The sequence below is a fragment of the Ochlerotatus camptorhynchus genome, unplaced genomic scaffold (assembly GCF_037179485.1).
Source record: "Ochlerotatus camptorhynchus isolate MF236.1 unplaced genomic scaffold, CSIRO-AGI_Acam_v1.1 ptg000178l, whole genome shotgun sequence".
Taxonomy (NCBI): Eukaryota; Metazoa; Arthropoda; class Insecta; order Diptera; family Culicidae; genus Ochlerotatus; species Ochlerotatus camptorhynchus.
In genome coordinates, this window is record NW_027040668.1 from 2798357 (window position 1) to 2824025 (window position 25669).

Below are 25669 nucleotides of genomic sequence, written 5' to 3' on the forward strand. Positions count from 1 at the left end.
CATCCATAGGTATGCACCCACTGGACTTGGTCAGCAGATTGTGATACACCCAAGCAGCACAAATTCATAAAATTATGTTGAGTAAACTGCTGTTCAACCAAAAGCAGCCATACAAAGGTTATATAAACTGTTATATAACATGTAACAAGCAACCTAAAGTTTGGATTTTACTTGAGAAACGAACTCAAAAGTTCACATCTGGTTCAAATTTAGTTCCGTGGAACTTTCTTGCTGATTAACAAGGCACTACACGTACGAACAGAACTTAATGCTCTTTAAAGTACCGCCAATGTTTATTGGAACCTTGGAAGTTCAACAGAAGTTTCTTGTTCCCGTTCATTTGAACTATGAAGTTCACAAAAATTGAATAAAGAACTTGTTTGGAACCTCTAACACAAAGTTCAAACTTAGTACTAACCGTACTTTTAAGCGTGAAAGTTCACAATTAATCTTTGTTGAACTTCTTTCAGACTTTAAAGTACACGTAAAGTTCTAGATAAGTTCGACTTGAACCTTGACTTGAACTTGTAAGCAACTATAGAAATGTCAATTTCTAGTAGCTTTTTTCGGCACGGATCAATTTATATTGTTCTGCGACACTGTTTGCGTTTGGCCGGAACAAAATGTGTCCACTTTTTGATTTCCGCAGCCATTGATCTGGAACGACCGAAAGCTCCTTACAGCCTCAAGGGTTAATTTTTTTTTTGTTTATAATCCATTTATTTGTCAAGGCTCAAATGCGCTAGCTTTGCGGAGCCTAATATTTTTTACATAATTACAACTCATGTTAGTAGAACGGGGGCTGATTACTCGCGGCTTACTCGAGATTGGGGATCACATTTATTGATCATTTGGAGGGAGGACAAGGGAATGCATTTTGTACTAATTTAAATCTTAAACGTAAAGGATGACTAAAACACAAAACATTAAACACATATACTTATGTACTGATTGTCATCAGGGAATTTAAAAAAAAACGTTTTGTTCACTTGAACACTTGTATTCACTTCATAATTTGAACTACAGATCAAACTAGAACTACCAACCGATCACTTTTAGAGTCAACTAAGAACTGACTGCCTGTTCTACATGCGACCATCTAACAACCTAACTATTCTGTTAAACTGCTGAGGTCAGCTGGGAACAGTCTACGTCGCCACGATGTCCTCCATCGAATCGTCACGTACCGGGATTCAGGTTGCACTCGATGAGGTTAGTCGGAACTGAATCTGATTTATTCCAGACGCTATGTGGGAAAGACGATCTTATTTCTGGGAATGATGAATTGGCTGGTTGCATGGCTTGCCTGCCGTGGAAACTACAATGTAATGGGTGGGCTGGATCTTAGGCAGGCTGGTACATAACTATACATGAACAGCTTTAAGAAAGTCGTAAATAAGCTTCATAATGTCGATATCACGGCAAGCCAAGACGTCTCAAATTGGCTTAAGGGGTTGTTTTCCTCAGACCCTAAGGGAATCACACAGAATTGATCTCGCCTCATGATGCAAGCAGCAGGACCAAACAACATGCTCGATGTCGTGATAACCGTTTCCACAGGTACACAAGTTGCTGGTTTAACGAACAGTGATTGGACATGAGCCTGGACATTACACGAATAAAATCACGACTCATATCCAACCCTTTGAACCAGGGTTTGATCGACACCTGTGGGGGAATAGAATGTAGCCATCTTCCCAGATCACCATCATTCCACTTTTGTTGCCAGTTGGCGAGGACTTGCTGACGAGAAATCGTGAAAAATTCGTGGTAGGCGATTTGTCGCTCGTAAATATCGCCTTCCATAGCGCCCACCTTGGCCAGCGAGTCCGCTTTCTCATTGCCCGGGATAGAGCAATGAGAAGGGACCCATACCAAGGTGATGATCTGCGAGCTGTTTGATAAAGCACTCAATGACGATCGTATTTCCTGGAGGAAATACGCCGAGTGCTTCATCGGCCTCATTGAACGCATAGCCTCCAGGGAGCTTAGGCTATCCGTAAAAATGAAATAAAGGTCAGGTGGAAGTGAGGCAATACGCTCTAACGTGTACGATATAGCTGCTAGTTCAGCAACGTATACCGAACACGGCTTTTGAAGCCTGTATGAGGCGCTATGAAGATCGTGGAATACTCCAAAACCAGTGGACGCATTTATCACCGACCCATCTGTGATAAATCTCTTCTCGGTTGTGGTATTTGTTCGCAAAAATAGTTGGGACAATCAGAGAACGGAGAGGCTATGGAATTCCTTGAATCTCCTGCTTCATTGTGAGATCGAATCTCACGGAAGAACAACTGAAATGATGGGAGACAGCGCTATTGGGGTTGAACGAGGAGAGGCCGATGACCAGAGTCATGTACTCGTAGTACAAGCTCAAGAGTCGTGTTTGAGGATTCCACTCTAGCAGTTTCTCAAAGTTTTCGATCACCAGCGGGTTCATGGCTTCACAGCGGATGAGGAACCGGCACGATAAATGCGCAAAACGATTTGTTAAGGGGAGGACGCCCGCTAGAACTTCAAGACTCATGGTATGCGTCGATTGCATACAACCTAGCACGATTTGAATGCAACGATATTGAATCCTTTGGAGCTTCAATATGTGCGTCCCCGCCTCCGATTGAAAGCAAAAGCTACCGTACTCCAAAATCGAGAGAATGGTGGTCTTGTAGAGTCTTATCAGATCTTCCGGATGGGCTCCCCATGAAGTGCCGGTAATGGAAGGAAGGAAATTGATTCGCTGTTGACATCTCTGCCTCAGATACACTATGTGTTTTCCCCAAGTGCACTTGGAATCGAACCAGACACCTAAATACTTAAACGACATGCTGTGAGTGATTGTTCTACCCATAAGTTGAAGCTGAAGCTGTGCTGGATAAAGCTTCTTAGAAAAAAAACAACCATCTCTGTTTTCTCCAGAAAGAACTCGATACCCAGATTCATTGCCCAAGTAGACAAATTATCCAAGGATCTTGCAATGGTCCTTGCAGGTCCGGTGCTGTTGGTCCAACCACGGAAACCACGCCGTCATCTGCAAGCTGCATTCCACTACCATACCTTGATGATTTTCTGAATAAATAAAACAAGTCTCAAAACAGGTAAATTTACTACAATTAAGTCAAATTGTTCGTGCTTTTCTAGGTTACTGAAAACTTCTGTGGAAAACAAAACAAGCTGTCAAATGTCAAACGGTGCAAGTTCACAATAAGTTCCGGATGTACTTTTTAGCAACTTTCAAGTTCAGATAAGGTTCTACATGAACTAATCAGAGATTTTAAAGTTCAAAAATAGTTCTTACGGAACTTGAAAGTAGATTTGGCTACTCTGAAAACCATTTTTATGAATGAAATCAAAATCATATGATATTCCAGTTCATTCACATAGAGCAGTGGTATGTATCTCGGTTTCAAAGAGGAGGATTCGAGTTCGAGACTAGCCGTAAGTAATTTAAAAACATGTTATTTAAATTAAATATTTGACCATATTTCAAACATTTATCTTCCGACGACGCAGTTGCTCATAATAAACTAGAAGAGAGAGTGGTAAGCAGCAAAATAATAGATATATTTGTTTTCTATTTTGGATTGTTGATTTCATTCAAGTTTTCTTTTTGGGCTGAATAGCATTCCTTCCAACGGTTAAACGAACCTTTTATGAACTTTCAAGTTTCTTTTTAAGTGAAACAGCATTCTGTTAGAAGCTTAAACATCGAATATGAACTTCATAATCCTTCGAATAGCTGATTAAGCCAAAAAAAGGGCTTTTATCCGAACTTTTGGTTGCTTGGGGTGTGTTGCTTGGAACGTGCTGAATAACCTACTTCACGCAGAACTCGTTTTCATTTAAATCTAGTGAGGATATAATAAGGCAAAGTGAAACATTGCAAGGAAAGGGACGGACCTGGGATTGAACTCCCGACCTTGCTTAGTAAGCAGAAACGGTAACCACTGAGCCTTTATTTATCAGGTGAATCGTTGTCATCGACGAAAAAATGAATGAGATGATGAAGTTTTTTTAGGGTCAACGTCAATGGCAGTGTTGAAATGATGTGACTATGTGAAAAACAATTGTGTCAATATCGCGCGAAAGTCTATCATTGACGACAAATCTCAGCACTGCCAACTGCACTGGCCCTTTGAAATTTACAAAGGAATTATTATGGGAAAGTGAACATTTTATTCCCATTGTTCATTCGTCGCTGTAATGATCTAAGGAAAAGTTTCCTATATGTACTTATGTGAAGGTTTCCCGGCCATAACTTTCATGAAGACCGAATTTTGATTGAACGTCAGGATAATTACTGATTAATTGAGTACGAAGATGATGTTCTTCCGATCAACTGCTCAGCAAGCAACTTTGGTGTGCTTGGCGTGAAGAATAGGACATAACATCCAGGTTACTATGTCAAAAACTTGAGCAACATGCAGTGTTACTCTGAAAACAGACGATCAATCATGAAAGAAAGCTATCGGATTCGAAATCAATTAATAAATAATCAGCTTGAAGTTTAATCAAAAAGTGGTCTTAAGCAAAGTTGTAGCTGACTAAATTTCACATAAGAGTAGATAGCAAGCCATTTCGCAAATTATTATGGCGATGGGCTAGGATAATGAGATCAAAAAGTTCACTTTTCCATAGTAATGTTCATATAAACATCACAGGGACAGTGCAGAACGAGCTCGCATTCAAGAGCATGAGAATGATCAGTACCAGATTTATAATTGATTGAGCTTGCTGGAGCAAAATCGTAAGTTTGAACCACCCTGCATACAACCGATGAGGACCTAAAATTGAGTCGGTTTTCACAGATTTTTTAGAAAAAATCGCGGAAAATTTTGCACAACCTATGAGTAAACTGGGTTTTGTGAATTTGAGTGAAAACCGACTCAAATTAAAATCGACCTTATCGGCCGAATAGAAATGCATTATGAAACTGATTATCATACATTCTTTCACTCTGAACTTGCTATGGTTATGGTTACTAATGTTGACTATTTTTTTTCAACACTTCAAACAATAACTCATACAATATCCAAAAACATTCCCTTCGCTATAGGCACACTTCTCTCCAAATCCGTAGACATAATGACGAAAGTCCTCTCAGTTTTCTTCTCCAGCTCCATCTCTCTTGCCAGCACGGCGCACCGGCCGGCATCGCCCACCGTTCTGCATCCAACTTCAAAACAATTCCCTTTGCTCACTCGAACAGCCTCCAGTCAGAACTTGAATAAAATATGAATTCGAATTAGGCTAAAGTTCTGTTTGTCGTTCTGGCTCGTAGACGACCACGGCGGGGGCTTGATGGAAGGAAGAGGCACCCATGTCTGTGCGTTGTCATCTTTCTGGAGAACATTCATCGGAGCAAAACGAACCAGACAACGACGACCAATAGCTCACAGTCACAGCCCAAGTATCGTCTCTCTTTCGGTCCATGCCCAGAGCATAACGCATTGTTTCGGAAAGGCAGACTCTGACAATCATCACCGTATCACCGTCAGCAGGTTGGGCACTAGACTGATGCAACATTTCTTTTCGCTCTACAGTGCTTTAACGGTTCCAAATCGGGTTATTATTAGCCTTCCAAAATTTGAACTCATTTAGTAAAAAACTGGTGTGGCACAAACCATTTGAAGTTCATATAAAAATTACTATGGAATACCGATTTCTTCTGTTCAAATCTATCTAACAATTCACAATATCGCTCTGCTTTAAAAAATGATAGCGGTGATTGTAGGCAATTTTCTGAGCTACAGCTTTGTTAAAGGCCTTTTTTCGATCAACTGTAAGGAACACAAGTTATTAATGATTCATGTTGCTGGCGGCGTATGACTATGCTCAATCGACAGTTCAGTAGGCATCATTGGTGTTTCTGGTGCGTTGAATATAGCACACAAATCACGATTACTATGTAACACATGTAACACATAACCGCTTAAGCACTGATGAGCGAAAATTTCAAATGTTGCACCAGTCTTTTGGGCACATTCTATGCTTTTTTCGATGATGATTGTATCGCCTTTGCTGCTGCTGGAATGCGCGTTATGCTTTGTTGCTCCAAGTGCGAGAGTTAGAAATGGGAAAATGATGTCGTACCACGTTGTTGACGAAGATGTTCGCCGCAGGAATGGATCATTGCATTTATTGTTATGGCTCTCGGAGGGATCAATCCGGAGGTATAAGAGAAATTCGGAGAGTAGAAACGAGCCGTACCTTTATTGCCGGTTTAATTTCATTTATGAGGGATTCATATTGAGGATGGTAGAGACCGTTCGTGCCAATGCTGTAGGTTCTGATCAGTTAGGCAGTTGGCATGTGCATATGTTTGGGTTTTAGATTGCGATATGGATATGGAACGTTGGCTTCCTCTTTATATGGTACACGGGAGAGTTCACCGGGCATGAAATTCTGCACAGACTGTTGAACAGCATCGGTGGGGTCTGAATTTATTATGACGAGATGGAGATATTTCGAAATGCAATTGTTTGGCTAAGGTAGCTGGCGTTGTTAAATGATTGATAACCGCACGGTGCATTTTGTATTCTCGTGTTATATAGAAGTCTGTTATGTTCTCAAATGTTGGATGCACATTGATTGTGTATGGACATGACTGTACCAAGCGGACATGATATTTTCACTTATTTACTGTAGAGAGAGAGAGACACAGTTGTGCCATGGTGATTCGATCCAGAATGTAAATTATGATTTGCAGGAAGTGTGATCACAGCATGAAGCGACAAAAGCTTTAAAAACATGAACACTAGACTGATGCAAAATTTGAAATTTTCGCTCCACAGTGCTCAAACGGTTCCAAATTTGGTCCTGATGAGCCTTCCAAAATTTAAACTCATTTAGTGAAAAACTGACTTGGCACAAACTATTTGAAGTTTATATGGGAATTACTATGGAGAAACCATAATTTAGGTTCATATCTATCTCAAAATTCACCAGTTCACTCTACTTTAGGAAATGATAGCTGAACTTGTTGAAAATTTTCTCAGCTACAACTTTGTTCAAGACCACTTTTCGATCAAATGTAAGGAACAAAAATTATTAAGGATTCAAGTAACTGATATCATATGATTATGCAGAATACAGTGTTGCCCACTATACCGTTGCTTAATCTTGTCATAAGATTATCAATCTCTTAAACAATTAATAACTATTTCATTTGACGTTTGGCTGAAAAACGATTTTCTGCAAACTTGTAACTGATAGAAATGTCCATAATAATAGCAATAGAATTTGTTAACAGTACAATATGTAAAAAGGCCAGAAGACAATGAACCAAAAAGTTTTGTTTTCCCATAGTAATTTCCATATAAACTTCAAATGGTTTGTGCCACGTCAGTTTCTCACTAAATGAGTTCAAGTTTTGGGAGGCTAATCAGGGCCCAATTTGGAACCGTTTGAGCACTGTGGAGCGAAAATTTCAAATTTTGCATCAGTCTAATGAACACCATCCGGAAGACCATGGTCATCTGAACAACTTTGCTCAAGGCAGTCACCTTCTAAATGGCAGGAATCTTGAGATACAGCTTGTACAGGAAGTTCATGTGCACACTAGCGCCGCGTAGTGTGAGATTTCTAAATTAATATGGCAACGATCCGAAAGGACTTGGTCACCTGAACATTTTTGCTGAAAACAGCTTGTAGAAATGTGCAGGATCAAGATATCTTCTATGTTGAACCCAAATTCCATATAATGTAGCGCACGTCATTATTAATATGAAAGTTAAGTGCTTCTAGCGGCGTAGTTTCCAACTAAACCTGAATCAAGTAGCACAAGCTTGTTGGTCTAACCCAGTACAACAACTTTGTCGAAGGCAGTATTGCTTTATATATTGAAACAAATTCGCGGTTCCTTATTCACCCCATTTCCCCGGCAATAAGGATTCCTGACTGTAGATCGTTTTCCAACATCAGTACCCAATTCATTCCCATTAGGTCATCATTGTATTAATTCGAAAAATTTCGTGTATAATTATTCCATCACCATCATCAGCTCCAAGCACGCAATAGTCAGTATAGTCGGGAGCTTTCTGCGACTTATGAAGCCGATCATTTTTCGAACAGTACACTATTGTTAGGTACCGCCCGGTCTTGAACTGTACCCGGTATGGGTTAACCTCTACCTAAGAACACGCACTTTTGCCCTATAGGCCTTTGCACACGAAAGATCCGATCAGGCTCGTTCACATAGCCTCGAATTATACGATACGAGAGTGATGATGTATTTCCACAGTGCATGTGTAGGACTGCAAAAAGGTTGTACTGTTGGAAACAACCCAGAGAGTCAGAGTTTATTTCGGATAGATCGTAATTATTGAAATGAAGGTGCCATTTTTGTCAGGAGTCGTACAGGTCAGGTTTCAATAGGCGGCGGAGTGATTCGAATAGAGATCCGATTACCTGATGGTTTCCGGTTGGGCGATGGCTATGAAGAACAACTTGGTAGCTGACTTATGATTCTCCATCCATGGGAGAGTGAAACATTGTGATGATGGTAATTGAAAGGCAATTGTGGGAAAGGCAATTAAGTAAATGGTCTCGTAGAAATAGCTGATTTCTGTGATATACAAATTAAAAGATTTCTTTTCGGAACTGTTGGACCATGAAGGCATACATAGAGAATATTAATGAGTTAACCATTATCTTGGCATTCCTGGATATAGTGCAAGTGCATGCATGCATGTGCTCTGCCGCTCAACCTAAGTCGGTCCCATTTGAGTTTTTGTCAAAACTGAATTTTTCAATGGAAGTGTTAGCTAATCACCCATAAATTCATTACAGGGCAAGGTCGGCTTAAACGCGCCACGGGGTAATATTACCAACAGTGTTTTTTCTCATACTATTAAAAGTCTAATGAATACATATAGTTTGCCAAATGATAGTTCAGTAGCCCTTCTAGCGATTTTGGGTGAAAACCCATTAAAATTGTTTTGGAAAACACGTAAATGAGCACTGTTGGTCATATTACCCCATGGAGCGTATTATCTTACCCCCTGTAATGAGATCCAGTTCCTGAAACTGCCGAAAAAATCACCAGTGCTGATGCTCCATAACATATGCCAACTTCATACAAATAACCACTAGCGTGCGCAGGAATTTTGTTAAGGAGGGGCATTTTTTTTTCTTTGGTGCATTTAATCTGGGGATGGGGAGTACTCCAAAGTACGTCATACTGTCCTCCTCCCACTTTTTCTCTACTGTTCAATTAAGCTAATTTTATTTATTTTTTGCCGGTGGTGGATCATCTTCTTCAATGCAAACTGCTTTCAGACAGCCAATGAAAATTGGCAATTTAATCCCATCGACGATGTCGATTATGATCGGTTCGTCAAATGGTTGCGATAGTAGGGCTTTATCCGAAATTATACATTTGCTGCAATGTTGTTGCCTTGGTGGTTGAATCAGCTGAAGTCACGTCAGATGGTGGTGATAGCATCGACAAACCGAGATGAATGACCAATAAGAATCGCATTCTCCTTTCGCATGCACACTGCGTCGGCAAGTACAAGGCTCAAACAGTGCGCATAGCAGTGAACAAACAGTAAGTTGCTCTTGATCAATCCAATACTGATCAGTGAACACCTTGGAACTGAAATTCCCTTAGAGTTTCAGAAGAATTTCCCCAGTATTATCCAGAAATTAATCCCGAAATGAGCTAGAAACTATCGGTACTCCCTTGAAATTTTACTCAAAATTCCTTTGGAATTTCATTCAAAATTTAATTTTCTCGGTATTATTTTCGGCATTATTTTAGAACTTTAACAGGATTCACTAGAAATTATTCGCAGAATTTTCTCGGAATACTCCCCAGAAATTCTTTGGGATTTTTTTAGAACTCTCTTAAGAACTCTTTTGAAATTCTTCTCAGAAGTCCACTGAAATTATGTTTCGAACTCTTTATGATTTATTCTCAGAACACCTTGGAACTGAATCCGCTAGAAATTTTCGTCGGAATTCGCTTGAAATTTTGCTTAAAATCCCTTTCGAATTTCACTCAAAATTTGATTTTCTCGGTATTTTTTTCGAAATTATCTTGGAACAATCTGCAGGATTTACTAGAAATTATCCGCAAAAAATTCTCCAGAAATATTTTGGAACTGTCATGGAATTCAATATCATTGAGGTTCTTCTCGGAATATTTTAGAACTTTTGTTTTCTCAGAACACCTTGGAACTGAAATTCCCCGAAATTTTCAGAAGAATTTCCTCTGTATTCTCCAAAACTTCTTCCCAAAATGAGCTTGAAATTATCCTCGGATTCTCTCTGAAATTTTCCCCAACATGCCTCTGGAATTTCATTCAAAATTTGATTCTCTCGGTATTCTTTTCGAAATTATCTTGGAACTATCTGCAGGATTCACTAGAAATTATTCGCAAAATTTTCATGGAATCAACCCCAGAAATCTTTTCTTTTGGAACTTGTCTTCAACATTCAATACCCTTGAGGTTCTTCTCGGAAGTCAAGTTTAAGTTGTCCGTACATTTACCAAAACGTTGTAGTTTTTTCTACCAGAAATGTTCAATAAAGCTTGCCCCTCCATTCACCAGAACTGTGCAATGTTTACATCAAGAATTTTTAATTCAGCTATCACCTCCATGCAGCAAATTGTTGCAAATCTTGCACCAGACATTTTCAATACAACTTGCCCCTGAAAATTTTACACCAGAAAATTTCAATTGACCAGAACGACGCCAGTGTTCACTCGGCTGTCGACAAAAGCAGGCCACTCTCGATGTGTGCTACGCGATCGTCTGTTTTCTCGGCAGCAACCATTGTGTGGTCCTCGTCATTGTTCTTCCTCAGCAGTTCTTTCGGTCGATGCGTCGTCGACTTTGGAAAGCAACCGTTTCGTGATGAATGTGTGAGTGCTGACCACGTTTTGCGTCCATTGCTGCAATGGACGCGCTCTGACCCTCGTTGGCGTAACTGCCATTCAATGAAACTGCTAGAAGCGGCTCCAGTTCTGATGGATGAGGCTTTTTGGATAGCGGAAGATAAAGTGTTTATTGTGTTGTACCTTTTGACTATAGTTTTAAGATGTATTGTATAGAGCATTTCCAGCCCAAAACGCAAACCGGTTGGTCATGAGTGTTTCCGATTTGAATGAAACATTTCTCACGTGTTCGCTGCTACTAATGGTTGCATTTTTCATTTAAATATGATTTTTTCCTCCAGAGTAACTTTTGAAAAGGGCGTATAAAAAAATGGATTATTATTTTTTCAAAAAATCATAACTTGAAAATTATTGATCTGATCAAAATGACATATCAGAAGAAGTTTTAGGTAGTTAAATTATCTTTGCGGAAAAAAAACACTCAAAGAAAAACTTAGTAAATTAGTATTTAAAAAACGTAAAACGATGATTATCTCAAAACACCCCCCCTTCGATCTTTATAATTTTTTTTTTGCAAGAAAACTGAAAAAATGCCCTAATATTTGGTAAAAAATGTATGCTGGTAACTTTCTTAAAAAAAAATCTATAATTTTTGAAATTTTTGTTTTTTTTTACAAGTTGGTGAAATTGCATATTTTTTAGTAAAATAGTAATTTATTTAGATTCTACGCATAATTTTCAAAAACTTTGCATATAAAAACTTTTTTCCTAAGTCCAGCCGTTCTCAAGTTAATGCAATTTAAAAAAATAATTATAATAATTTTCTACATTTTGGGCCATTTTCAAATGTTAGTCGTGATGTCCAGCAACGAGATGGTTTTCCATGAATATATATTAAAAGACAAACAATTCATTCTCAAATATGGTAGCTGTCAGACTTACCCGTTTCTATTTAGACGCAGCGGAAAAGAAACAAGTTTATAAGTAAATCCTCTCAAATATACCCAAATAATCAACAAACCCACTCATGTGCCTTTTTTCTGTCCTCTATTAGTTGTATACCTGATAGAATTGTGTATGTCATAACAGAGGCTCAAAACATAAACAGGTAAAGAAATATGTTATTAAACCTGTAATTGAGGTAAATTATCTAGGTACTTCTCTGACGTATACCATATTGTGCCTTAAGAGCTCATCCCGCGATATCACAACTACATAAAAAAGCACCCCGTGGAGGCTTCTTACACTCACACTTCAAAAAGTTTGCTATAATCAATTGTACCTAATGAAGATAGGTATAATGTCAACATTGTAATTATTCTGCTACACTCAAAAAATATTGAAATCTAAATAGTATAAAAGTTACGCTAAATCGCAACTCTCCGTACCGACGCAAAGGTCGGTATAAAATGAGAGAATGCAAACTTAGTATAAAAATGGTTTATGCGTGCCATAGTATAAAATCGAAATATACTTACAATGAATAGATACGGTCTATTCGAGAGAATGTATGTTTCGCTTCTTTATTTTATTTATGGTAAATATTATTGTTTTCAAATTAAAATTAAAATTGTCTCAGGAGGGGTTTTTAATAATATTATTTTTATGAACATTATTTAAAAAATACTTACAATTTCGATGTTCATTATGATGATTTCGTGCTCACGCATGCTAGCTGCCCAGCAGATCACAGGCGCAGTAGTAATCCGCCGGGATGAAGCTCTTCACCAGCACGAAGCTCCGAAGAGAACCCAGATGTTCTTTTTCCCATCATTTTAGTAAACACTGATCGAATTCCACTCCGTTATTCGGACTTAGTATAATTTTGACGAAAATTTTAATCTTACCAATGTATAAATTTTGAAAAACCATAAAATGCATACAATTTAATCTATATTCGTTTTGTAATATTTTTGAGTGTACATATATATATATATATATATATTGGGACGTTCTTCACCTGTTCTGTATCCGCTGATTTGCCGCAGAGCCCGCCTCTCAAGGGTGAACAAACTGGCTGTCTACAAACAAATCATAGCACCTGCGATCCTCTATGCAGCTCCCCTGTGGGAATCATGTGCACAGACCCACAGGAACAAAATCCAAATCACTCAGAATAGAGTGCTGAGGATGGTTCTTGATCGTCCTTTCGTCACTAGAATAACAAATTTACATGAAGAGGCAGGCATTGCCAAAATAGATTCCCGAATTAACGAAATTAAGACTAAATTTGCACAAAAATGTATTTTATCAGAACATGTATATAGTAGTTGTAGGTTAGTTGTAGTTGTAAATAGTAGTTATAAGTAGTCTCCTTTTTCCAAATTTTAAACAAACCAATCCCACCAAGGTGGTCATTCTTAAAACAGGCCTGATAGGACTAGGAACTGTAATTAATAATAATTTTAATTGAAAAGGAACTAAAGCTGAAAAGACGCATCTGTGTCACTTGATAAGGTATACATGTAAACCACACAATACAAGAAATAAAGATCATTTAATTCAAGTTCTTCACCTGTTCCATTCAGTTCATCTCTCTTAGCGTTTCAAGTTAAAAAGCAAGTAGTTTTTTACGATGGATAACAATTTCAAGTGTTGTAAACCTCTACCTAAATCAATTTCAAAGCATGGCACAGTAGCAGTTCAGTTGTTTATCTCAAAATTATTAGAATTTTTAAAGTCACAAATAACAGTCCAAAGGTGTATTTTTATGTTGGATAGAGCAGCATCACAATACAAAAACATAAAAAATTTTGCTAGCCTTTGTGGATTTAAAGATAAGCATAATGTAGAAATGGAATGGCATTTTTTTTTGCAACTTCACACGGCAAAGGTCCTTGTGATGCGATTGGCGGTACCCTTAAGAGAATGGCAACCAGAGCAAGTTTAGCTAAGCAACACGAGCACCCTATAACGAACCCTAAACAACTGTACGACTGGGCAAATAGTCGTAAAGAAGATCTTCAAACTAAAATGTCATTTTGTTATGTTTCTACGGAAGAATACAAAAAGGCTGACACGGAATTTGATCCAATTTTTAAGAAAGTGAAACCAATTTCTGGAACTCGAAAATATCATTGCTATATTCCAGTTTCAAACAACCAAATTGCAGTAAAAATATTCTCTAATTCAAACGATACACCCAAATTATTCAATGTATTCAAATAATATGAGTAGTAAAATAAAATAATAAATATATACTGTTTCTTATCTCAACAAATCTTTCATTTGACCACATCAACGTGCTTCTCTTCCGCTGCCTCTAGATAGAAACGGGTAAGTCTGACAGCTACCATATCTGAGAATGAATTGTTTGGTTTTTAATATACAATCATGAAATAAAATCTCGTTGCTGGACATCTCGACGAACATTTGAAAATGGCCTAATATGTTGAAAATTGTTATAATTATATTTTTTTAATTCGCATTAACTTGAGAACGGCTGGACTTAGGAAAAAAGTTTTGATATGAAAAGTTATCGAAAATATGCGTAGAATCCAAATAAATTATTATTTTATAAAAAATATGCATTTTCATCAACTTGTAAAAATCAACAAAAATTTAAAAAATTATAGCTTTATTTTTAAGAAAGTAACCAGCATACACTTTTCACGAAATTTCAGGGTATTCCATAAATTTAAAAAAAAAAAAAAAAAATTATAAAGATCGAAGGGGAGGTGTTTTGAGATAATCATCGTTTTACGTTTTTTAAATACTAATTTACGAAGTTTTTTCTTTCAGTGTATTTTTTCCGCTAAGATAATTTAATTACCTAAAACTTCTTCTCATATGCCGTTTTGATCAGATCAATAGTTTTCAAGTTATGATTTTTTGGAAAAAAAATAATCCATTTTTTTATACGCCCTTTTCAAAAGTTACTCTGGAGGAAAAAATCATATTTAAATGAAAAATGCAACCATTAGTAGCAGCGAACACGTGAGCAATGTTTCATTCAAATCAGAAGGGGTCGAGACAAAATTGACATTTTTTTTAACGATTTGAGCTAGAAATGCTCTATAGTGACCAAGAATCCTCGGCTCTGTAAAGTTAATTCGGTTGAGCCTTATCAAATAAATTAATAAACAAACAGAACGATGCAAATTTTCCACCGTTAATGTTCAATAAAAATTGTTCTCCAATCTTCTGATTGGTGCAGATATCCTTTTTCCATTTTCCACCAGACATTTTTAATATAGCTTGCTTCTTCTATCATCAGAATGTTGCAGGTTTTACACCAAATAAAGCTGGCCCCTATTTTCAGATTTTTCAGCATAAATTTTCAGTAAAGCAGCTTCCCTCCAATCATCAGAATGGTGCAAATTTTACACCAGAAATTATTATTAAAGTTTGTTTCTCTATTGAGCAAAAGGATGCAAATTTGAGACCAAACATTTTCTGAAAGCTTAACCATCCGTTCACCAGAACGGTGCAGATTTTCCTCCAGAAGTTTTCAATATAGCTTAATTTAAATAAAGCTTGTGCCTTCATTTACCAGACCAGTGCAAGTTTTCCACCAGAAATTTTCTGTTTATTTCATTTATCAGAGTGATACAAATTTTGCACCAGAAATTTTCAGTAAAGCATGCTCCTCCATTCACCAACACGGTGCACCAAAACTTGTCAGTGAAGTTTGTTTCACCATGCACCTTTGTGGAGCAATTTTCAGGCTTTGCCTCTTCAAATTTTCCACCATAAATGTTCAATGAAGCTTGCATTCATCAGAACGATGCAAATTATGCATCAAAAACATGAATAAACCTCGCTTCTACATTCACCGCAGTGTTGCGAACGTTCCACCAGAAATTGTCTGTTAAATGGGAACCTCCAAATTTTTTGTGTGTTTCAATTTTTCCACCAAAATTTTTATTGGATGATATTTTTACACCAGAATTATTCAATAAAATGATTTTTCTACAATTTTACACCACGAAGGTGAATTTTTTCAACCTTTAATTTACCCTCTTCTTTTAACCCTCCATGAACCACCTTGAAAAAAAAAAATTACACCAGAGTTTTTTTTATGTATGCACCACTGTGGTGCAATTTTTTTACCAAAAAAATTCATTGAAGTTTGTCCATTCATGCACATTTTTGGTGCAATTTTTAGGCACCATATCAAAGGAATTGACGCAATAAAAGGTTTTCAGTGTCCTTATAGTATGAAATGAAGTTATTTACTCTCAAATCAAGTTATCAAGAAATCAAGTTATTTTATAACATAATTTGGAAATGTGGAAATAAACATCTTATATATAAAAGGAGGGGCAATTGGCCCACCTTGACCTACCCTGTGCACGTCAGTGCATATAACATTAAATGCGACAAGGTGGTAGAACAATTTAAAAGCCATTCTTAATTTCCCACAATGGTCAACTAGAAATTGAGTTAGTTGTCTTCAAATAGACGAGCACAATTTGCGTGAATCATGCTTTCTATCTTTCTACATTTTACAAGTAGAGAAAAAGAAGGACCTGTCAAATTAGCCCCAGAGCACCAGAGAAATTAGGCTTCACTCGAGTCGTTCGCAGATGAAAAGCATTGCAATCCTGTGGTATTACCCTACCGCTTGAATTAAACAACTTTGTTCTGGAAAAGTTTAAAAAGAAAGAACTAAACGGGTTACCCCATTACATAAGAAGCAATGGTACGAAGTAAACTTAAAACGTGTTTTTCTCGGCTTGCTGATTTTTGCTATGGGACGCACTTGACATGAGCGGTAAGCTGATCACCCAACATGTCAATTTGGCTTGAGCCTATGAAGCTTGGAGTTGCGGGAAAGGGAAACGTTCCAGTGGGAGCGTTATAAATTAGCTCATAAATCAACTCATTGTTAGTGAAATATGCGTATCAGCCAAGGATAAGCATGTATGATAGTGGAATTAACCTTTCAGTACTCGCAAAGCTATGTTATTTTCACCTTGAGAGCACTACTTAAAACCTAATAATTTCCAAAATATTCTTCAAGCATTGGTCTATTGGACATGGGTATTCAATGTCATGGAACAAATATATTGAACAACCTCCAAAGCCAGTAGATGTTTTTTTCTCTGTACAACGGCACGAGTGCTGAAAGGTTAAACGGAGCTTTCTACTATAAGCTCCAATGCACTCAAGCATTGGCAACCTTTTGGTGGGGCAAGTGCACTGGGTGCACACGTACTCGTTATTGATGTTTTTGCCGAACCGTAACCGTCAGTTGCATATCAACATTCGATCTATCGACATCACACCTGAGCAACAGTTAAATTCTGCATAATTTCAAGCAACAATGTCAACCGTGTCCGAAGCTTACTTCAAACATGAAGACGGTGCCTATATTGCAGCCGATGGAAGTGACAGAGTTGCGTTCAGTTGGATCATGTTGATATGTAGAGTTGTAGTGCAAGTGACGTTGAATATCCCCAATTTCGCGAAAGATTTCATCAAGTCATACATTTGGGCACCGAAGAAATCCGTCAGGGGGTGCGTGACCGTTGTTAGTGGGGGTGGAAATGGGCTCGGTAGGGCATTATGTCTGAGGCTCGCTCAGGAAGGCTGTAAGGTTGCAGTGGCTGACATTGATTTGAATAGTGCTATAAGAACTGCAGAAGACATCCGACAGACAGGGATGCAAGCCGAGGCATTCAAAGTGGACGTGAGTGATTTGCAGTCCGTGAAACGACTTAGAAAGGACGTGGAGGCCCGGTTGGGACCTGTGGAGATATTGATCAATAATGCTGGCTTGCTTGCTGTTTCTCACATGTCCGAAGGCTCTGCTGAAGATGTTCATCGAATCTTGAACGTTAATTTGGCATCCCATTTCTGGGTAATTCATACTTGACCGTTATTGTTTATCCAAATTCGACGGCTCATTCCAATTCTAGATGATTCGTGAATTCAAACCTGAAATGCTGCAGAGAAACGGAGGTCACATAGTAGGAATCAGTTCCGTTCTCGGTAGGTGCGACAAAAGGATTTTCATGCTGTTCGTACCAAATTAAAGATCATTCTAGGTTACATCCCGAACTATCGAACCATTGCCTACAGTGCCACAAAATTTGGAATACGCGGAATGATGGAATCGCTGGGTGATGAGCTCTACATTAGCGGGAACAGTGAGAAAGTGATCACCACTTGTGTTTATCCCAGTCTGCTGGCCACCCGGAAGGATTTCATCAAGATGGTTAATGACATTGGGTTAGTTTCGGCGTTCACCAGGAGGGGTCGCGAAAGAATCATTAAAATGGCTTCAATTTTCAGAATAATGCAAGAATCCATGTCTCCGGAACAAGCGGCCGAAATCGTGGTGGATGGAGTGTTGCGAAACAGAAGTGAAATCATTTTGACATCGCTTCCCCTGCGGATTTTGATCAAGATGCATGTGTTAGTGTGAATCGTCTTGTGAAAGCATTTCAAAAGTATTTACGTGCATTTTTTTATGTTTAGATTTTGCCCAGCGAGAATGCGTCGCATTTTTTCCAAATGTATCTGTAGCAATACAAACAAATAAACCAAGTCCAGGTGACGTGAGGCGCAGATTTTCGGCCCGTGATTATTCTTTTGGTTTAGTATTGCTGATCCACAGAAAACTTATAATTTGGAGGAGTGAAGAAGAAGAATAAGAAGAAGACAAATAAGAAGAATAATAATAAGAGTCTGTACTGCTTTACACTAAACGAAAATATCAAAGTAAAATCGACCACAAACTTTAAATAATGTTAAATGCTTAATGTAGATTGTTAAATGGTGAATTTTAATTTGAAATCTTTAAATTTTAAATGTTGAAATTTGAAACGTCTTTATTTTAATTTTAACATTTACAATATTAGCTCATCCCTTCGAAGAAACTGTCTTGCATGCAGCTCCACTTAATAGCCAGATCAATTTGAGTTACCGATCTGAATTCACAATACCGCTGTATGAAGCGCAGGCTTGGGAATTGTCAACCTCATGACGATAAACTATGCAACAAAGACAACAACAAAAAGTCAACGCTCATTTAACAAACACGATGCAACCTAAGAGGAAGAGGTGACAATTGGCTTCTTCCTCTTTTATTTCTATCTCTATCTCTATCTTTATCTATCTCTATCTCTATCTTACGCACATGAAATCGACCAATCAGGAAGTGGTTCGCGTTTGACAGAAAAGTGGTTTTTTTTCGCCCCCGTATTGTCACCTCTTCTCTTAGGATGCAACAAACTTCTGCTTGAAAGACTGATCTACTGGGCTGTCTCTCGACGAAACATTTTCTATTCTAGATAAACATTTCAAATGGTCCTATCAGCATTGATCGATTCTCTTCATAGACTTTATCTTTCGTCAGTAATTCAGTTGCAAAACCTTTCCCTGTTGTATTTGACGCTACACACTACGAAAATGTCATGTAAATTTCCGAGCCCTGAGACCGACACATGCAAGCGGCCCAAATGACATAATAATCAGTTTAAAGAGACGAGAAAATCAATTCAATCAAGCGTACTTTTCGTCGAGTTGCGTATGCTTCGGTTTAGGAACACTTAATTTTACATGACATGTTGGTTTACGTTCCATAATTTACGTCAAAGATGGATTACGTCTCGTGTAAAAATAGTTATTTCTAAGTGTGTAGATAAGAACCTTCTTTATCAAACTTTGTGGTAGAATTAGCGCGAAATCTGTTTGTAAAGCAGTGGTTATGAAAAGAGAAAGTCGATGAAGAGAATCGATCAAAGCAGATAGGACAATTTGAAATTTTCATCGAGTATTCTTGTCATTCTCTCACTTAGTAGTTTCACGTACGTCGGACAACAAGATTGACGGAAACTGTTGACACGGTTATTGACCAAAAAATTCTTCCATTCTGTCGCGACAAAACTGCCGCTGGTCGTTTCGTTTTATAGTAAATGCATGTCGCTTTGCATACGAGACATAACAAGATTGAAAAAAAAACTGGAATTGTGTTGTTCTGACGGGATTTCACCTCTGACTCCAAGTATGTAGCTTGAATCTTGACGTTGAACTTCGTGTTTGCAAGTATCTAAGTGATTTCTATTGATTGATATTTTTGGAACGGACACGACTAGAAGCTGCCGAAAATCGATGTCCGACGCCATTTTGGAATCCAATATGGCGGCTTCCGGTTACAGAAAAAGTGGCAAATACTGCCAAATACGCTTCAATATGGATATTTTCGGAATCGGGATGACGTCTAAAACCCGTAAATCGAATTCCGACGCCATTTGAAATCCAAGATGGCGGCTTCCAGTTTCAGAAAAAGTGGGAAATACTGCCAAATACCAAAAATTATATATTTGTATAATTTAAAAAAAAAAAAACTATCAAATACCCTATTATATGGATATTTTCGGAACGGGGACGACATGTGGATGCCGAAAATCGATGTCCGACGCCATTTTGAAATCCAAGAGGCGGCCAATGACTTCAGAAAAACTGTTAAATACCCTATAATATGGATATTTTTGTAACTGGTTCGATGTGTACATCCTGAAAATTGATGTCTGACGCCATTTTGGAATCCAAGATGGCGGCCGTTGTGTTTTGAAAAGCTGTCAAATTCTATGGATATTTTCAGTACAGGACGCGTGTAGATGCCGAAAGAATAAGGTGATTGCAGTAGGCCGCGCTTGAAAGCAAACGTGTTTTTCTTTTGCTGCGTATTTTGCGTCAGCGAATTAAACTTTTTTTGACTTGAATTTGTTAATTTGTGTGCTGAAATTTAGTTTCAAGTGTTCATAAAGTTATCATTTAGTGATATATTGTCGCAGCTTTAGTTCAATTGTTTGGTGTCGGTTTAATTGCCTCCTGGGAGCCCGGTTCTCCGAGTTCGGCGCGTAGTTCTATTGAGAGATTCGTCACCACGGACGAATTTTAATCCGGTTCGATTGGTGAATTAGCCCGGGCAAGTGCTGATAATGTGTCCGTTGCGAGTTTTGATGGTGATTCGGTGGCAGACGTTGCCGCTTGCAAAAGTGTTCGGCTGCTGGTCTCTTGACGGTGTCGGAGATTGCGACTAATCTGAAAAATGCATCGCTCAAGACGACGGGGTGTAACTGATGGTCGCGAACGGTTCCTAGGAAAAGCACTAGACGCGAACATCCTCCCTGGCATTGCAGTGCAAGAAAATTTGTGTTCAGAACTACGTAACCCATGGATTGGGGGATTAAATTAACATGGTGAGACCAGTCCAAATGCTTTTTACAATAAAAAACATAAACTAAATAGGGGAAATGTAGGTAATGTTGGCCTACACGCAAACCAAAAATCTATTACAATGAATGTTAGTTCCGTTTCCTATCATCCTCTGTTCATGAACATCGCAACGAATGTTAGAAATTGACCATGCAGGCGATGTAATGGTTTTTTGTCTTTTATATTTCGTGTTCTATCTGCGCTTTGGACTATACCAGTAAGCTTGTAGAACGACGCACATTGAAGAACATTGTAAAACGACGCACACACTTGCCTCGAATCTCTCCAGCAGAAAAAGCATACGAAGTCGAGTATGCGAGAAAAGGAGCGCTTCATGTTTGCTTTAAGGCTATCCATATTCTGAAGCATTTAGAGAGCAATGGAGAAAGCACAGGTCTGATAATCGCAACGTTCGTGGTTCTTCGAGTCCAGTCGGAAATCTGTTTTCTATTTTTTTCGACAACTAATTTACCTCACTAATACACTCTACATTTTTCGGTCTCCAATTTTCTTGCAATGGATCGCAGCTAGGTATATCGCATCCTCGGTTCATGCGGTCTCCACTAACATCCTCTGATGATGAATCTCACATAATTGTAAGCGAATCTTACATCCCCCGGTTGGGTGTACATGTCCCTAATTTGGGCCCATCGCTAAAAGTCTGCTATTTGTCAATTTTATCTAGATGAACGCGCTATTGGGACGTTACTAATGGATATTTTTGGTTGCTATTGAAAATTTAGTTGATTGCTGAATTTATGTATGGGCCCAAATTAGGAACACTTAGGCCGACATTACCTGCATTTCCCCTACGTGCCAGGATTCAAAAGAACATTTTGAAGCTGGAAGTGTGTGTGTAATACTAATATCCAATTGATAGAGGTAATACATACATGCGGGGCTTATTGTAAGTGAATGTAACCTCGGAATGGGCGTGACTCTCCAGACATTCTGAAATGGGTTGCTGGATCTGCAATAGAGCTATCACCGTCTAACTCCCGGACTAAAGCTGTCTACAATGACCATAAATGCGGCATTGTAGAGAGAGTTCTTCCATAATAACACTGCCGGCCAGTGGGGGTTAGAGGGAACACACACACACACACACATACACACACACACATACACACACACACACACGCACACACACACACACACACACACACACACACACACACACACACACACACACACACACACACACACACACACACACACACACCGTGCGACGTTGCAATCATTGCGGAACCGTATCGAGTCCCTCCCGATAACGGTAACTGGGTTGCGGATAGAGCTGGGATGGCAGCTATACAAGTTATGGGCAGATACCCCATTCAAGAAGTGGTTGCGAGCTCATACGAAGGCTTCGTCATCGCCAAAATCAACGGAATCTTCATGTGTAGTTGTTACGCACCCCCCAGATGGACGATTGAGAAGTTCTACGAGATGCTTGATGGACTTACCGAAGAGCTGGTCGGACGACGACCGGTAGTCATCGGAGGAGACTTCAATGCTTGGGCAGTGGAGTGGGGAAGCAGGTGTTCCAATGCAAGAGGGCACAGTCTGCTGGAAGCTCTGGCAAAACTGGAAGTTATGCTGGCCAATAAAGGCACCAGCAGCACTTTTCGCAGAGATGGCCGAGAATCCATTATCGACGTTACTTTCTGCAGTCCGTCGCTGATGGCAAACATGGATTGGAGAGTGTGCGAAGGATATACCCATAGCGACCATCAGGCGATACGATATGGCATCGGTCAACGGAATACTGTGGCAGTACGGAGGACGAGAACTTGTGACCGAAAGTGGAAGACGAAAGCTTTCGACAAGGATTTGTTCGTTGAGGCACTTCGTGTGGACGGGAGTCCCGTAGATCTAAATGCGGACGAGCTGACAGAAACGTTAGTGAGAGCATGTGACACGACCATGCCGAGGAAACTGGAGCCAAATAACAGACGGCGTCCAGTCTACTGGTGGAACGAGGCACTTAGTACTCTCCGCGCTAGTTGTCTCAGAGCCAGAAGACGTGTTCAGAGAGCAAGAACGGAAGCAGACAGAGAGGAACGAAGAGAAGTGTTTCGAGCGGCCAGGGCCGCTTTTAAACGAGTGATTAAGCAGAGCAAGTCGAACTGTGTTAAGGAGCTGTGTCAAGACGCTGATGCCAACCCCTGGGGCGACGCATACCGAGTCGTGATGGCGAAGATCAGAGGTCCAACGATGCCCGCTGAAATGTGCCCAGAGAAGCTGAAAGTCATCGTGGAAGGACTTTTCCCGAAGCACGACCCAACAACCTGGCCACCTACACCGTACGGAGAAAGAGAGGGAGATAACGTCGAAATCACCAACGAGGAGCTCGTAGTAGTGGCGAAAGGATTGAAGGTGAAGAAAGCTCCCGGTCCGGATGGAATCCCCAACGTAGCGTTGAAAGCGGCGATCCAGTCATCCCCGGACATGTTCAGGATGGTGCTGCAGAAATGCCTGAACGAGGGTCACTTCCCTGACAGGTGGAAGATACAGAAGCTAGTGTTGCTGCCGAAACCAGGAAAACCGCCGGGGGATCCAGCATCATACAGGCCTATATGCCTGCTGGATACACTCGGAAAACTCTTGGAGAGGATCATCCTAAACAGGCTGACGAAATACACGGAGAGTGAGCACGGATTGTCGGAGAGGCAGTTCGGATTCCGGAAAGGGAGATCGACGGTGAATGCAATTCGGACAGTGGTCGAGAGAGCTGAAAAGGCGTCCAAACAGAAGCGGAGAGGAGATCGATATTGCGCCGTCATAACGATCGACGTCAAGAATGCGTTCAACAGCGCCAGCTGGGAGGCCATCGCCGAAGCACTGCATAGAATGAGGGTCCCTGACTACCTGTGCAGGATCCTGAGGAGTTATTTCCAGAACCGGGTTCTGGTCTACGAGACAGACATGGGACAGAGATCGATTAGGATCACAGCGGGAGTTCCACAAGGCTCCATCCTTGGTCCAACGCTCTGGAACGGGATGTACAACGGCGTGCTAACGCTGAAACTGCCCAAAGGAGTTGAGATCGTTGGCTTTGCGGACGACGTCGTCTTGACGGTAACAGGCGAGACGCTGGAAGAGGTGGAAGTGTTGTCAACCGAGGCAATCGACATGATTGGTAACTGGATGAAAGGAGCGAAGCTGCAAATAGCCCACCACAAAACGGAAGTGTTATTGGTCAGTAACTGTAAAGCGGTACAGCGGGCGGAAATCACCGTCGGGGAGCACACCATAGCCTCGAAGCGTGTGTTAAAATACCTGGGAGTGATGATCGATGACCGGCTAAACTTCAACAGCCACGTCGAATATGCCTGTGAGAAGGCTTCGAAGGCCATCAACGCGATAGCTAGAATCATGCCGAACAACGCTGGTCCCAGCAGTAGCAAGAGGCGTCTTCTGGCCAGCGTGTCATCATCGATACTGAGATATGGAGGTCCAGCCTGGGTTCCAGCGCTGGAAACGAAGCAGAACCAAAGGAAACTGAGCAGTACGTTCCGGCTCATGGCCATGCGAGTCGTGAGTGCGTACAGAACCATCTCGTCGGAAGCAGTATGCGTTATCGCCGGTATGATCCCTATCGGCATCACCCTGGCGGAGGACAGTGAGTGCTACAGGCAGAGAGAAGCCGGAAGAGTACGGAAAGTTGTGAGAGTGGAGTCATTGGCTAAGTGGCAACAGGAGTGGAACACGACGGAGAACGGTAGATGGACACATAGACTAATACCGATTCTTTCGACCTGGGTGAACAGAAAACACGGAGAAGTCAATTTCCACCTAACGCAGTTCCTGTCTGGCCACGGCTGCTTCAGGAAATACCTGCATCGGTTCGGACACGCAGCGTCACCCCTCTGTCCGGAGTGTGGCAACGTCGATGAAACGCCGGAGCATGTGGTCTTTGACTGTCCAAGGTTCGAGGCAGTGCGAACGGAGATGCCCGTCCTTAACGTGGAGAATGTCGTTGATGAAATGTGTCGAGAGGAGGACTCTTGGAATGCCGTCAGCAGGGCAGTCACCCAGATTATGTCAGAGCTGCAGCGTAAATGGAGAGAAGAGCAGCGATCTAGCAACGCCAGCTAGCGCTGAGAGTACGACAAGTGCACGAGCACAGCCACCCCCCGAAGTAGTCGCTTCACAGTGGTCCCGGGGGGATCCAGGCAGAGGAGAGAGTAAGGAATGGGTTTTAGTGGAGCTGCACTAGGCAACTAGTGGATACCACACCGTGCCACCTTCACTACAGGCCAGGCTTCTTGAAGCTTTCCTAAACCTTACTATAAAAAAAAAAAAAAAAAAAAAAAAAAACACACACACACACACACACACACACACACACACACACTCATACTCACACGCACAGACACACACACACACACACACACACACACACACACACACACACACACACACACACGCACACACACACACACACACAGACACACACACACACACAAACATACATACACACACACACGCACACACACACACATACACATACACACACACACACAGACACACACACACACACACACACACACACACACACACACACACACACACACACACACACACACACACACACACACACACACACACACACACACACACACACACACACACACACACACACACACACGCACA

The 25669-nt window shown here is 40.2% G+C and overlaps 1 protein-coding gene across 1 annotated transcript; it reads left to right on the forward strand.

Moving 5' to 3' along the window:
- The first annotated feature begins 17111 nt into the window (after positions 1-17111).
- LOC135701869 (uncharacterized oxidoreductase YoxD-like) lies at positions 17112-18332 on the forward strand. The gene is made up of 5 exons (XM_065222807.1): positions 17112-17648; positions 17707-17779; positions 17836-18019; positions 18083-18205; positions 18269-18332. Exons 1-5 carry the CDS (start codon positions 17112-17114, stop codon positions 18330-18332), a joined length of 981 nt encoding a protein of 326 aa, XP_065078879.1.
- Positions 18333-25669: the final 7337 nt, after the last annotated feature.

Excerpts from the sequence above, each read along its gene's own strand:
- LOC135701869 (XM_065222807.1), top strand. The coding sequence starts at position 17,112 with ATGTCAACCGTGTCCGAAGCTTACTTCAAACATGAAGACGGTGCCTAT. Across the intron at positions 18,020-18,082 it reads AAGATGGTTAATGACATTGG|AATAATGCAAGAATCCATGT; the intron begins GTTAGTTTCGGC and ends TTCAATTTTCAG. Across the intron at positions 18,206-18,268 it reads ATTTTGATCAAGATGCATGT|ATTTTGCCCAGCGAGAATGC; the intron begins GTTAGTGTGAAT and ends TTTTATGTTTAG.